General features: G+C 49.4%; 2 protein-coding genes across 4 annotated transcripts in view; one reads left to right on the forward strand and one right to left on the reverse strand.

The window, feature by feature from the left end:
- Positions 1-15,191, forward strand: part of LOC138689806 (zinc finger protein 385A-like) — a 282,741-nt gene that overhangs the window by 78,087 nt on the left and 189,463 nt on the right. The gene's annotated exons all lie outside the window — the stretch shown is intronic.
- On the reverse strand, positions 9,769-12,044 carry HOXC4 (homeobox C4). The gene is made up of 2 exons (XM_009912629.2): positions 11,449-12,044; positions 9,769-10,901 (listed from the first exon to the last, which is right to left on the reverse strand). Exons 1-2 carry the CDS (start codon positions 11,990-11,992, stop codon positions 10,546-10,548), a joined length of 900 nt encoding a protein of 299 aa, XP_009910931.2. The 5' UTR covers positions 11,993-12,044; the 3' UTR covers positions 9,769-10,545.

A 15,191-nucleotide genomic window follows, 5' to 3' on the forward strand; every position in this document is an offset into this window, starting at 1 on the left:
AATTAAAAGGGGCCCTAAACGAAGCATCCAGGGCAGGGAAGGGCGAGCAGGGACGGCCACATTATTTTGGTATCGCACACGGGAGTGAAGTCCTTCCACACAAGTGATTGCCTTTTCTGCCCTATTTCCACCCCCACAACCAGGGTATTTTTGGAAAACAAAGTGTCTCTATGGCGCATCTCCCCAGATTTTACCAGGGTTGGCCCTCGGAAGGTCTCAAATCACCTTTCTTTTGGGAGAAAAAAATTAAAATCCTTAATTAAGAGCATCTACTCATGAGCATCCCTTCCCTGGCTGGAAGATTTGAGCTCTTGCCGTGGTGGCAGAGCCATGCTCAGGGGCGCAGGGAGGGGATGGGAAGCAATTTTTTCCCCCTTGAGTTACATCCAGAACTGGGGAAAAAAAAAAAAACCACTCCTCTCCTTCAGCAGCAGCACAATATGGTAGGTGAGCGTGTTTGGCTAATCAAGATAAATATTGTATGCATGGCAGGAGCATGGCAGGCCCTGCTAACGAGGAGAGGGAAGGAGCCGGGTGTTTGGATGCTCCAGATCCGCATTGCCATGGTTACTCGGGCTGGGAGCCGCATCCTTCTCTCCGAACATCCCCTCCGAGGGGTGCGGGGGGACACGCCGAGGCCCGGCCAGAACTTCCCCAGGGCTCCCGCGACATCCCACAGAAACCAGGGCGAAGCAGTCATTGGGGGAAAAAAAGGCAAAATTCAGCCTTTAGCAATGTGGGTTTTTTTTTTTTCCTTGAGGTATTTTCAAGGATTTTCCAAACCGGAGCAAAAATAACTGAGGGTTTGGGTTTTTTTCATTTGGTGGGGGGAGCTATTATACGAAACAATGGATTCCACCCTGGCTAATTGCCGCCAGCCTTTCGCTGTGAGAATATGCCCACACTGATGCATTAAAAAGAAAAGAGGTTATTGAGGTGTCTGTCCCTCTCAGAGAGGGAAAAGACTTTTCTCCCTTCCCTCCTGCCCCTCCATGGGCACCTTTCCCCGTGGATTTCCCCCAACCAGCCGCCCCTGGGACGCAGCGATGGGGGAGTTTACCACCCTGGGATCTGCTCAGTGTGGATCCGAAGGGATTTGGTGGGGACCAGGGTAAAAAAAAATTGGGGTTGGAGTGGGGAGAAGGTGAATAAACCACAGGCCTGGAGGGTGGGTGATGAACGGCGGCGCGGGGGGAGGGAAACGGGCTTTAAAACATCTGCTGCCAGGGTTATAAAGCAGTTGGATTTACAGCTTGGCTCTGCCAGCCACCCGTGTGAAGCCTTTTCAAGGAATCCCCCGCTTTTCAATGCCGAAAGACAGGCAGCACACGCGCGTGCCGGAGAGAGGGCCAGCCACGGCCCCGGAGCCGGCAGCGAGGTTATGGGGGGTCCCACACGGGCACCCCCGGGGTGTACGAGGGCGGCTGGAGACACGGACGTGCACCGTCGCCACTCACACGCGTGTGTGTCACCGTCACACCGGCGGTGGGTCCCTGTCTGTGGGTGATGGGGGAAGAGCTGGGGTGGTACCCCACAGCTGGGCAGCAACTGGGGTGGCACCCCACAGCTGGATGCAGGTGGTGGCACCCAGCACCTGGCACCCCTGTTGAGGTGACACCCCATATCCAAGCAGCACCCAAAGTGACACCCCACATCTGGACAGCATCCTACAGTGACACCCCACACCTGGACACCCCCGTCCCATGGTGGCACCCTGCTTCTGGACGGTATCTTAGGGTGACACCGCACAACTGGACATCCTCAGTGACACCGCACATCTGGACAGCCAAGCCGGCCAGCACCCCACACCTGGGCACCCTCAAACAGCTGCATCCCAAAACTGAACACCCTCAAACAGCAGCACCCCACACCTGCACCCCCCCCCATATCAGCACCCACCCTGCGACACCCCCCCCCATATCAGCACCCACACCGGAACGCACTCCCACATCGTCACCCCACATCTGGTCATCACCCCACATCTGGCCAGCCTCCCATCACAGCACCCCACATCTGGCCACCCCAGCACGCCATCACTCCATCCCTGGATCTCCTCCCACCGCAGCCCCCCCCCCACCTACCTGCCCCCCCCCCACCGCGGCCGGGGGGGGCTTCCTCTGCCCCTGACCTTTGCGGGGACCTTCCCTCTCTTATCTACCCAGATTAGGAGGAGAAAAAAAAAAAAACCACCCAACCCTTTCCTCCTGGGAAGATGCTCTCCAGCCAGCGGAGGTGTTTAGATTACTGCTCCGGGAAAACCCGAAACCCCTAAAAAAAAGGGGGGGTCTTCTAGGGCTCTGCCCTGACTTATTTATCCCCCCCAAATCAGTCAGACCCTTAAATTTGCAGAGGTGATGTGAGAAACCCCCTCCCTTCCTATAGCTCTGCAATTCTCCCACTACTTATTTCCCTCCTGTGTTTCTCTCCCCATTTAAAACCTCTTTGGGTCGTTTTTTAAGGTAGGGAGGAGTTTTTACTGGGGGGGGGGGGGGGAGAAAGAAAAAAAGCGGAAAAAACCGATAATAAACTCACAGATTTTCCTAAGGGGGGAAGTGTGTTAGGAATTAACTGAATATTTGCCTTTTCCTCCCTTGCAGCCGTGCGGGGCAGCTGGATACAGAGTCCGAGGATGGAAGAAAAAAGTTTTTTTCCGTGTATATTGGCGGGTATCACGACACATGCACGGATGCAAACCCATATTTATAGCTGCACAAATTACACAAATGCATGTCTAATTAGGTCTCTGCGCAATTACATCTCCACAAATGCTGGTACCCATTAGTGGTAAATGCCCCGCGTATTATTGCTAATAAATATTTCTAATAATTAAAGATGCTCCTGAAGTGCTGAAGCGATTTTTTGAACCCCAGTCGTGAAAATATCGAAGGTCCCCCCCCTCCAGGCATTAAACCCAATATATAAATATTATCATTATTATTATTATTATTATTATTATTATTATTAGGAGCAAACTTGCTCGGTGCAGCCAAGGCAGAGGCCCGTCCCAGCGTTGTTTATTTTTTTTTTTCCTAATTCAGACAGGGTTAAATAAAGCTTTTTTCAGCCTCAGTTTCACATCTCCCCCAAGATAAGTTTGCAAACAGCAAGGTGGAAAGTAAAGTTAAAAGGGGGGGGGGGGGGGCGAGAAAGAGCAGGGGGGGCAAAGCCCCGCTCCGGGACGGGTAATAAACCGATCTCCCAGCTGCAATTAAAATTCCCCCCGAGCCCGGGGAAGGAGGATGAGCCCCTTTCCTCCTCTGAAATTAGCTTTTTTTTGGGGGGGGGGGGGGAATCGAAGCTTTTTTTTCTTTAAACCTCCCAGAAGCAGTCTGCGGCTGTATTTGATTTACCCCCCACCCCTCTCCAACTAGACCACAGGCTGGATATCATTAAATAACCCAAATAATAATAAAAAAATATATATAATAAAAATAAGAAGTGATGGATGAAATCTCCCCTCCAGCCCCCCTCCCTTCCCCCGGAGCCCTCCCTGCTCCCGCCCCCGGTTTTTGGGGGCCACAGCATCAGCTGAACCTGCGGGTCCCCGGAGGTTGCGGCCACCCCAACCTCAGACCCCCCCTCCCCAAAAAAAGCCCCTTTTGTCCCTCTGTCCAAAGCCGGGGTCATGACCCAGCTAATGCAGAGCCAACCTGGACGTAAACACTTTATGGGCTCTTCTTTAAATATTTAGAGGCACTTCAAGGAACCTGGGATGGGGCTGGGAGAATTTCAGTGTATTTGAGGGTTTTAGTGGTTTGGGGTTTTTTATCTCGCATCCTCTTTTGCAAAAGGACCCTCCTCCTCCTCCAAAAATAAACCTGGGCATGGGAATAGGGATAAAGAGGAATGAAGTAGGAATAAAATAGGAATAAAAATGCAGGGGGGGGTATCATGGGGTTTTAAGCGAGGATGAAGCAGCTTGGAGGTATTTAAAATCAACAGTAATAAATAAAAAGTTGTAGTTGTTAATCCTGTGCAGATACACGCGTGTACCTGGGTGCTGCGCAGGGACACGCGTGGATGTCCCTGCTTTTATCCCTCCCCAGGCATCTCCGTCTGCAGCTCTCCGCCTTGTGTGCCTCTAATTGTCCCTATAAAAGCGGGGGATAATTAGAAATTAAATTATAATTATAAATGCATCTCGCCTGCCCATACTGGCTCAGCGGTCCTATAAATAAATCCATATGCGCTGGGTATGTGCATGGCTGGGCATGGTTAAAAGCGCACTCGCAGAAACACACTTTTTAGTTAAAAGTACCCACTCGGGGAAGAAATAAATGTGTAATTTGGAGAATTTGCCTCAACACCTCCGCCTCCCCCCGCAGTTTATTGGAGGGGGGGGGGGCAGTTGGGAGCAGGGGGGTTTAATCTGCCAGTTATTCATTTTAAAAATAAATTAATAATAATAATAATAACAATAATAATAAACCTCCTCGAATTCCCGAACCGCAAACCACTTTCAGCTTGTTTAAGTTTCTGATTGCATAATCAGGAATTAATTGGGAATAAATGGAGAGCGGCTCCTAAGGAAGAGGGCAGAGGAGGGCTGGGGGGGTGAAGGTGGAGTCGCAGCAGAATCTTGGCGAGGGGAGAAGGATTTGAGGGGGGGGGGGGGGGATATGCCCTGGCCATAAATTACCTCTCGTTTCCCACCTTCAGTATGCGCCTTTTTGGTGTTAAAAATCGGTATTTTATGGTCGCAGGGGGGATTTGCTAGGGAGCGCTTTTTATTGGAGGTGCCGCTCCTTCCCTTTCGGGATATTTTGCTGTTTCTCACCCAAATTGACGGGCTCTGCCAAGCCAAGGGCTGGTTTGCTCTTTTCTGCCCTTAATTCCCCCAGAATAAGGCGGGAGGGGGCAGCGAGAGTGTCGTGTGTGTGTGTGTCCCCTGGGACGGGGCTGGCTTTGAGTGGCAGCTGTCAGAAAAGGCAGCCAGACCCCAAGCTGGACGGAAGGAATAAATGCAAAAAAAATATAATAAACCAGATGAAGTTTGGAGAAGTCCTTTGCCCGAAACCTCCTGACGTCCCCGGCGGGAGAAATAACAATTTATTCCCAGCAGAATTATTTTTTTCCGGCTGCTCCTGAGCGGGGGGACCCCCATGCTCTTCCTCAGAGGAAGGGCAAAGGATCAAAAAGTGTCATCGGGGCAGCAAACTCCTCGGTAAGAAGGCAAAAACCAGAGAAAAATATAAAACCCCCAACTTTTCTTTGGGGGATACAGGCTAAATATCCCTTCGGAGGCAGGGAGGGGTCTCACCTCTCCCTCTGCTGCATCCCAGCTTATCCATTACATGGCTCGGGAAATTATGCGATACATATGTTGGATTAGAGAGCAAGGAAAAATGTTAATTAAGACATGGAGGAAAAGTTAATCATTTACAAAGCAGTATTTAATTCCCTACGCAGAAAGGGATGATTTATTTATTTACCTATTATTTATTTGGCTCACTCCAGTAGCCTGGAGCTTGTCCCATGCACGTCTGTTTTCCGGGGGGTGGGGAGGAAATCCCCCCAAAACACCACCAAGACGCCTTTTTTCCCCCGAAAAAAAAAACCAAACCCCAAGAAGAAGAAGAATCCAGTTGCACTGAAGCAAACACCCAAACAAGCAGGAAAAGGTGATATTTGAAATTGCTAACAGCATCCCCACGGCGGCTGCTGGCTGTTTGGAAAGGAAATCCGAGTCTTTCACTCAAAAAAAAAAAAAAAATCCCAAAATGTTTAGCTTGGTACCTTGCCCATCAAAATTAATCACAGCGACAGATTAGGAAGTACATAAAACTATATCTCTGGATAATGATATAGGAGAGCACAATAAATAAAAGTTGCACGTTGGAGGTGCTGTCAGGTCTGGGGCGAACCAGTAACTCACTCGTTTAACCCTGGGTGCGTGTTTTGGCTTTTAATTCCAATTAACGCCGGAGAGGAACATTTTCAACCTACGAGGGGTTGAAGGAAATTGCTGGAAGGACCCGTAATACCGTGTTAACTGCGAACTAAACCCCGCTCAACAGGAGAGCCCTGGGGCAACAACAACAAAAAAAAAGGGGGGGGGGGGGAATAATGTATTTCCACTGCATTAAAAATAAAATTAAAAAGTTCTCATAAAACTGAGGCTGCTGAGGACCCTCCTCCGCCTGCAGTTATCTCCCCAAAGCATCTCTGGAGCTGTTATTTTCCTTTTTTTTTTTTTTTCCCCTTTCTAACAGGCAATACAGGAAGCTAATTTTCTCAGCCTGCTGGTGTAAATTTAAGAGGGGTTACCATTCCTCGCAGGCTCTGGATACAAAGACTTCCTCACGCGCTTTTTTTTTTTTTTTATTGCCAGTTAAACCCTTCGTAAAACGACTTTGCAGCCCTCTTAAACCCGAGTCCTTAGCGAAGCTAGTTAAAGAGAAGAGGGGGAAGAAAAAAAAAGAAAAAAAACCATAAAATAAAGACCGAGCTGCGAAAGGATCCGGTAAAAACTTATCAGGGAACTTCAAAACAAATTGGACTCGAAGAACATAAAAGGGGGAAAAAAAGCCCTGGCCTCAGATGTTAATTTGAGCCTCCAGAACACGTTGTTGCTGGGAGTTTTATAGCCCAATAATCAAAGTAAAGCGAATTATCCGAGCACCGAACAATGCAGCACCCGGGGGGGAGGTGGGGGCACCTCCTGCAGCCACATCTATAGGTGCAGGGCCAGGTCTGGGACATATAGCCCAGGGGAATGAGCAAGCTCTGATGCCTCGGGGGGAGCATTTCTTCCCTACAGCTCTCCATCCATCCCTGTATCTATCCGTGTGGCTGGCTGTCCGTCTGTCCCGCAGCTCCTTTCCGCTGGAGAAACTCGGGGTTATTTTTGCATCGCTGCCCACAACCAAATCTCTGCCCCCCTCCTCCCGCATCACCGCTCCTTCCGCTCCCATTTGCAGCCTGATTTTCATCCCCACACCTCCCAAACTTTCAGGGGCTCCTTTTTAGCTCTGCTTTGGGTTAATTATTTATATTTTCATTTTTAATTTTTTAATTATTTTGATTTTTAAAATTTTTTTAATTATTTTGATTTTTTTAATTATTTTTTTTTTCCCCCTGAAGTGGGGGTTACTTACGTGGCTGGGAGCGCTCCTGGACCAGCCGGGAGGAAGAGCATCTCTGGAGGAAAAGAAGGGAGAGAAGTTTGGCCGCCACTTCACCCTTCTCTCCCCTTTTCTCCCGGGTTATTTTGGCGAGGAGACAATGCCATAACACGCATCGCATCTGCCCCAGCTCCCCCCCCCCCTTTCCCCATACACCCCATTACTATGGTAAAACCTACAAAGCCTCTAAACAGCGATGGTGCCTCTAAATCTATGTCCGCAGACACAGAAGGTACAACGTGGGGAGAGGCAGCGGGTCAGGAGGGCTCCGGGGTCAGCTTGCTCGCCTCCAATAGAGCTGCTGGGATAGAAAAGTTGGCCTTTCCATGAACCCGCTTTTTTGCCGTTTACCCGAACTTCAATAAAGTTTTCTTTCAGCCTCTCTACATGGAGGCGTCAAGAGGCTAAAAAGGGACCGTGGTTTGGGCTGTTTGCAGCAGGAACAGCCATTTTCCCCCTGTATTTCCCCCCCCCCCCCTTTTCCCCATTATTCTCTTTATTTTCTTTTTTCCTCCTTTTTTTTTCTTCCCCCCCCCCCTTATTTCCCTTTCCCACCCACCCCCTCCTTTTTTCCTTTTTCTCCCCCCTGCCTTCTCTTCCCCGGGTATTTATACTCTCCTTCTGTAGTAGCCCCAGTGGTGTCACGGCCAAGGCTGAGGGAGATGGTGGGTGAGGACCCTCCTGTGGGCAGCAGGCAGGAGCCCACCCCCGGTTGGTGTCCCTGGCACCCAAGGGACCTGCCCCCCCCGGGTGCCATCCCCAGCACCCCCCTCCATGGGATACACCCAGCCTGGGATGGGGAGGGGCGGTACAGCACCCTCCAGGAACCAAAAAATCCCAACCCACAACTCCAAACTCCAACACCCCCCTCAAAAAAAGAGGGAGAAATCCAGCTTGGAGCGATGCTCCTTCCTCCCCACCCTCCTCCTCCTCCTCCTCCTGACTCCAGCCCAGCCTGCAGCGGTGCAGATGCCCAGCTCTGCCCCCCACCCCCGAGGAGAATTGGGGTGCTGCCCTGCCTCAGCTTTGGGGCACTGGGGTGCTCTGAGGGATCACCCACCTCCCAGCACCTGGGGCTGCGCTTTCCTTGCAGATTTTCTGCTTTTTCCTGCATTAAACCTCTTTTTTTTCCCCTCCCTGGTGCCTCCTTCCCCCCTATTCTTCCCCTCTCCGCTTTGATTTCTTGCCTATATAAGAGGATATTAAAAATATCCAAACCCCCACGGGATGGGCCGAGCCTTGGGTGTTCTTTACTCATCGTCTTTTCATGTTATTTCTTTATTTTTTTAGGGCTGGGCTTTATCTGACTTCCCCACCCCAGCTGTGTGGGCTGGGATCTTCCTGGGAAAAAGCCAAAATCCCAACTGGCTCCCAACACCTTTCCCTGCTCTGTGGAGGAAATGCTTAAAGAGGAGTAATGGTTACATGTCCTGTCGATATGTTTTATCTTTCCAGCCTCGTGCTTATATTAATATCCCTAAAGCAGGATGTGAAAGAGAAGAAAAAAAAAAAAAAAAAAAAGCTGATGAGCTTTACATATAAACTCCCCAGGATGAATGATAACCTTCTCCCTCTCCAGATCCGCATCCCCAGCTATCACAAAGGGGTTTGAGACCATGATTTGTTTAACAGCAGCATAAATCGATGTTGGAGAGAGAAAGGGGGGAAAAAATAAATAAATAGACTAAAACCTAAATAAAGATGCTTGCAGAGCCTCCTCTCCAATAACTCTGGGTCCCAGGGCTTTGGGGGGGCACTTGCAGCAGGCCTCCCTCTCCCAGCCCCCTGCCACTGGGGTTTTTAAGCAGCAAACTTCCCAAAGCCAAGGCCAAAAAAAAAAAAAAAAAAAAAAAAAGGGGGGGGGGCGCAGCTCCAGCCCCCCCCCCCCATGCACCCCCTTCCCTGCCCTGCCAGGGAAGCACAGACACCCTGCACCGGGGGTGGGGGGGGACCAATCCAGGTTTTTCCCTAAAATTCCCCCACTGCTGCTAATTTGCAGGCTGCCTCCAAAAGCCGGGAGCAATGAATTACAGTTATTAGCACTATTACTACCATTATTTTCATTATTGTTATTGTTATTATTATTATTTAACAGCCTTTTCATTGCCTGGCAAAATTCAATATGACCTCTTGGCTTGAACGAGTCAACACGAGCGCGCCACGACAGCAAGAGAAAACAATAACAATAATAATAATAATTAATACCAAAAAAACCCCAAAACACCAGGAAAAGTTCAAAGCAGGGAGAGGAGCTAAAACCAGACAATCTCCTGCGGGAGGGAAAGGAAATAAAGAGGCATGACTGGAAGCTAAGCCCAATCCACAGCACTTGTCTGAAAACCCGGATTTCTCTTTTTTCCCCCCATATTTACAGGTTGGGAGGGTCTGAGATTTAAAGTCACTGGCCACATCGTGATGTCATAAAAATCTGGAGTTGAGAGTTATCTTTAGGTTTGCTTAAACTTAACTTAAGCAGTAACTGGTGCACATGGGATCCATTGCACATCGTCCCAGCATTTTATTATCCTGATTACTATTATTTTGGGGTGGGTTTGCGGGGAGATGTGGGAATAAAATAAGTCACCAGACATAAAAGTAAAACTAATTCACACTGACTGGTTTATTGAACACTGGGACTTTCACATACACACTAAAACTCTTTATTGCAAGTTTACAATGATCATGTAAAATCAGTCCAAAAACACAAATAACCACGACAAAAAACCCTAGCTACTGACTTTTTAAAACCTTCTTCTGCTGTTCTTTTTTAAATATGTCACTCTTTCTCTCTCTCACTCCCCTTTTTCTTCTCCATTTCTCAGCAAAGACTCGTCCACCCTTGTGTGCTGTTTCGTAGCTGCTTTTTGTTTGCCTTTTTTTTTTTCCTCTCTGAATCGTGATTTTTTTTAGCTTTTTTTTCCACATTGCTACAAAAGAACTTCACAGCTCCTTCGCTCGTGGTGCATTTGTAATGCAGAGGGGAAAAAAATACCTACGTTCGCCTTTTTTTGTTTGGTTGGTTGTTTGTTTTTTGCCGTCAATATTATCATCACTTCTTCATTAAATTCACCCAACAGAACATTTACCTCTTCCTCCCCCCACCCTGCCCTCCCTCCCCATCCCCCAGCTTTAAAAAATAAATAAAACCCTGAAATGGCGTAAAAAAAACCCTGCAGGTACAGACACCTGGCCTCATGCTATCTGACATGCATCTAAAGCCCGTGGTCTTGGGGGGGGAGACCCATTGTTTTTTTATACGCGGAGGAAAAAGAAAAAAAAAATAATAATTATTATTATAATAATAATAAAAGAAAAACTACGAGGGGAAGGGGGAGGGGGGGAAGAACCAAAATATATATATATATATATATTAGATTCTATAAATAATCCAGAGTCATTCGTGTGCGGGTCTGGGGGGTGTTTATAACCTGGTGATATCCTCCGTGCGCGGGTCCTGCGCGGCGGCGGAGGGCAGCTCCTCGCCCGCGGCCGTGCTCGCCGGGGCGGCGGGGGCGGTGGAGGCGCTGGCAACCGCTGCCGTTGCTGCCCGTACTTTGGTGTTAGGCAGCCTGTGGTCTTTTTTCCATTTCATCCTCCTGTTCTGAAACCAGATTTTGATCTGTCGCTCGGAGAGGCAAAGGGAGTGGGCGATCTCGATGCGTCGCCGCCGGGTCAGGTACCTGTTATAGTGAAACTCCTTCTCCAGCTCCAAAACCTGCTGCCTGGTGTAGGCTGTCCTGGATCTCTTGGGTTCGCCTCCATTGTAATTGGGATTCACTGGAAAGGAGGGGAAGGAAAACAAAACAAACAAAAAAAAAAAAAGAAAGGAAAGGAGAAAAAAAAAACAAAACAAAACAAAAAAGAACACAAAAAAAAAACACACAAGGAAAATCAGCGTGGATGGAGAGAGGGTCGGGAGAGGCGACTGGAGGAGCCGGGGGGGGGAAAGTAATAGGCTAAATAGGTAATAAAGAACTTTGGGCAGCTCAAGAGTTTCTATTCTAATAGGAAGGGGTTTCCCTGGCTCAAAAGACTGAATTATTTATGCACCCCTTACAAAGCTTTCGGAGTTTCACACATACATAACAGAACGAGCCACATGGCTAAGGCTGCCCACAGTAGCTCGGCTATAAAATTTATGGTGGGTGTAATTACCCATTCGGAGTCGTAAATCCAGTTCAATTGTGCTAACCCAAAGACTCTCATGGAAGGGAAGGAAATAAAAAAAAAGAGAGAGAGAGGGAGAGAGAGAGAGGCGAGAGGGAGCGAGCATGGTGTGAAAATAAGAGCGGAGAGACAGAAGAGGAAAATAAAAGTTGCATACCAGTACTGACGTGGATTTTTTTCATCCAGGGATAGACTATGGGCTGTTTGGAAGCTGTGCTGTTGGGATGGTCGGGGTTTGGCTGGTTGCAGGCTGGAGGGGCTGGGGAAGGAGTGGTGGAGGAGGTGGATAGAGCAGCCTGCTCGCAGAGCTGCTGTGCTTTCTCTGAGAGGTGTTGGCCTCCTGGAGTTTGCCCGTGTCCCCTTTGGAGCGCGGCCGGGTTGCCGGGAGCCTGGAGACCCCCGCAGCTGAAGGGGCGGTCGGGGAAGGAGGGTCGTGGCACTGGGTACAGCTCCTGGTGGTGATGCTGGTAGCTGGACTCCCTTGTCCGGCTATAATATTCCGGACTGTGGTCTGGGATGTAATTATTTTGCGAATATTCCTCGCATGGAGGAAATTTCGGATCGATGTAGTTAGAGTCCATCAAATAAGAGCTCATGATCATTAATTTCTGGAGTGGAAAATAATTTTTCTCGCTTTGTCGTTTTTCTGCTCCATAAAGCCCTCCTACTAGCTGGCGACCCCGTAAAGTTACTTTCACCATGTGACATCCCCGGCCAATCACACCCGCCAGCCCAGTCCCCGGATAAGGAACCAAAAGCTTCTGCAAAATGTACCCAAATTGGGGGGGGGGCCGTGGGAGTGGGAGTGGGGGCGCGGGGAGAGCCGGGGAGATGCGCTTCGGGGCGAGGGGCTGGGGACCGGGCTGCATCGGCACCCCCCGGCTGATGGGGGGGGGACAATGGGGGGACCCCCCTTTGGGGGGGGGGAGTGTGCAAGGGGGAGTGTGCAAGGGGGGTGGGGGGGGCACTGGGCATCCCCCCCTGCTAGCCGAGCTGGGAACAATGAGCCCCCCCCCCTTGGGGTGAGTGGGTGAATGTGAGTGCGCCCCCCCCCCAGCTACACCGACCCTTCAGACCCCCCCAAACTCCACCCCCGGTAGCCCCCATCTCCATCCCCCCTCCCAAGGCTGGGCAGGATGGGGACACCGCCGGGGGGGGGGTTACCCCCCCCAACATAACCCAGACCCCCCCATCCCAGCGGGGAGAGGGTTAAACACCCCCGGGGGGGGCATTTACCTGGAAGGTAGAGGCGGCTTTGCAGCCCCCTTACTGCCCCTGCCTTAAATCACAGGCGGGGGGGGGGTTGCCCACCCCTGCCTGCAACCAGCGGTACAGGCAGGGCGAGACTTGCCCCCCCCCGTAGGCAGCGACCCCCCCCCCTTTTTTGCTCCCCTAACCCCCCCCCCCCATTTGCTTAGCCCCAGCCTTTGGCAGCAGAGCAGGGTTGTTTGGGGTTGGGTGGGGCTTTTTGGGGGGGGGGAGGCAGCCCCCTGTTTTTTCCTCGGCCCTGGGTGCTGCAGGTAAGGCACCCACGGGGTTACACGGCCACGCGTGTGCAGCACCCACGCGTGTGTCCCGCTCCCCGGCCACCCCAGGCCGCTCGGCCCTTGCTTTAAGCATTGACCTCCCCATGCTCAACCTCTGGGGTGTACGTGTATATATCTATTTATATATACTTATATTATTTTGGGGGCAAAGCTGGAGGCATGCGTTAAAAATGGCTCCCACCTCCCCGGCGCAGGTCGGGGAGCGGCAAACGGATGTCAACATTTTGGGAGGGTTTTAGCTCCCTCAATTAAAGCTGCTTTTTTTTTTTATCTCCATCTCGCCCTAAAGAGAGGGGCAGAGGAGGGAGGTGGGGTATTCCCTCCTTGTGCTTGATAACAATTATAGTTGAAAATCATAGCTTGCAGGGCATTGCCATATTTTACTTGATAACAATAAAAGTGACACATAAAGTTAACTGTTTATGTTTTATTTATTAGACTAAATGTGCCAGCGGTGTCGAAGGCTTTTGGCTGGTTGTTACAGCTTTTTATGGGGTTGTAAAACGCCATAAATCAGTCACTGCGAAATGGTCGGGGCTCTTTGTGCTCTTGGCTGAGAGTTGTGTTTGCGGTGGCTGCTGTTTCTTCTGGAGATGAAAAGTAATAATGGGATTTTATTTTGATTATTATCACCCCCACATACACCCCAATCATCGCGGTGATTTTGCTTTTTACCTTTTTTAAAATTTTTTTTTTATTATTATTATTATCATTAACAAGCCCTGGCAAACAGCAAACGCCGCTTTCGCACTTTGAATAAACTACCTTTAGCAAATGACATCAGCAGGGTTGGAGGATTTAATTAGGAGCGCTGCAATTAAAGGAAAGCAGAACTTTCCAAGGCTCTGGCATCGCCCATATATTCCCCTAGAGACGAATTTGTGACTGGGAGACGCTCACACAAATTCGAGTCTACAGGGTACATATAGGTGACGGGGAGGGTTGGGGGGGGCAAAGGGGAGCTGAGCCCCCCCCGGACACCAGCTCCGCATCTATTTGGGCACCGGGACATGGAATAAGTCATTTTCTCGCTTTATTTGGCTTTTGGGGGGGGGGGGGGGGCGGTATTGGCGGCTGATTTGCAGGGCTTCGCTAATTGCTGGCCCCGTGCACCGGCAGAGCCTGCTTCTTCCTAAAGTTGTAAGTCCCGGAATTACATATAGAAACGCCTATATATATATATATATACCTATATAAGGTAAAATCCTTGCTCTTCCCAGAAAGGTTTCGGGGATAGGGAGAGAAGGGGGGATGGGGGGAGGGGGCTGCGAGGTTGGGGGAAAAAGACATGAATAGAAATGTATTCCGGAACCCAAAACATTGATTTAAATATATCCAATAAATTCCTTTTCTCCAGCAATACTTCATTCTGCCCAAACACCTCAGACTCATGCAGGGCTTTGACATTTATAGTTCAGACTGATGCAACAACTTTATTCCAAGGCTGAGGGAATATTGAATAAAGATGGAGAGTTAATAAAGTAATTTTTACCTACGCACATCCTTCCTCCCCCCCCCCCCCGAATATATGGGTTTCAATAAGCACCAGCAGAATAAATAAATATCTACAGGTAGTTCTCTTAAGGCTATGCTGGATATTTTTTTTTTTAAAGGAAAATAAAGCACGAAACAAAACGGCAGCAATCAAAGCATTAAAAATTTCAAGGCGTGAAGGTCACAAACTGGGCGGCTCTGGACTCTCTCGCTTTCTCAGGGGGGAAACGCAACTTTATTTGCTCCGTCTGCGTCCCCCCACCCCCCGATTCCCACCCAAATATATCTGGGTTTGAGGACTCGCTTCTCCATCCTCTCTTCCCCATCTCCCTTCACCCCCTCGGTGCGTTTGGGGGGGCTGCCCTCGGATTTCTTACAAGTGCATCAAAAAAAAAAAAAGAAGAAATTCCCCGGATTTCTTACAAATGGCCCCAAAAAATCCTATTTTCCCCTTTTTATTGCTTGTGGATTGATGTTTCCCCCCTTCCTTTTGCTTTTTAACCGGAGTTTAGAGCTGTGCCTCTTGTTGAAGTGTTTGGATTTTTTATTTATTTAACACCCCCCCCTTTTTTTTTCTCTGTAAAATAAGTCTGCAGGGACGTGTGAAGAATAGTTGTACAAGAATCTGGCTCTTTTGTCTATAAAGCAGCCCTCCCACCGCTCTCCATCCCTCGTCCCCCCACCAGCACAACCGTGTCGAGAAACACTTTGGGAGGGACAAAACCCAGAGAAACGCAGCACCTCGGCAGAGAAAAGGGAAAAAAAAAAAAAAGGGAAAAAAATTTGAAAAAATCTCATTTTGAGCTTTATTTCTTTTTCCTACCTAGGATGAGGGCTGCGAAATATAGATCTGGTTACC

This window comes from Haliaeetus albicilla, chromosome 18 (assembly GCF_947461875.1).
Source record: "Haliaeetus albicilla chromosome 18, bHalAlb1.1, whole genome shotgun sequence".
In the NCBI taxonomy this organism is placed as follows: Eukaryota; Metazoa; Chordata; class Aves; order Accipitriformes; family Accipitridae; genus Haliaeetus; species Haliaeetus albicilla.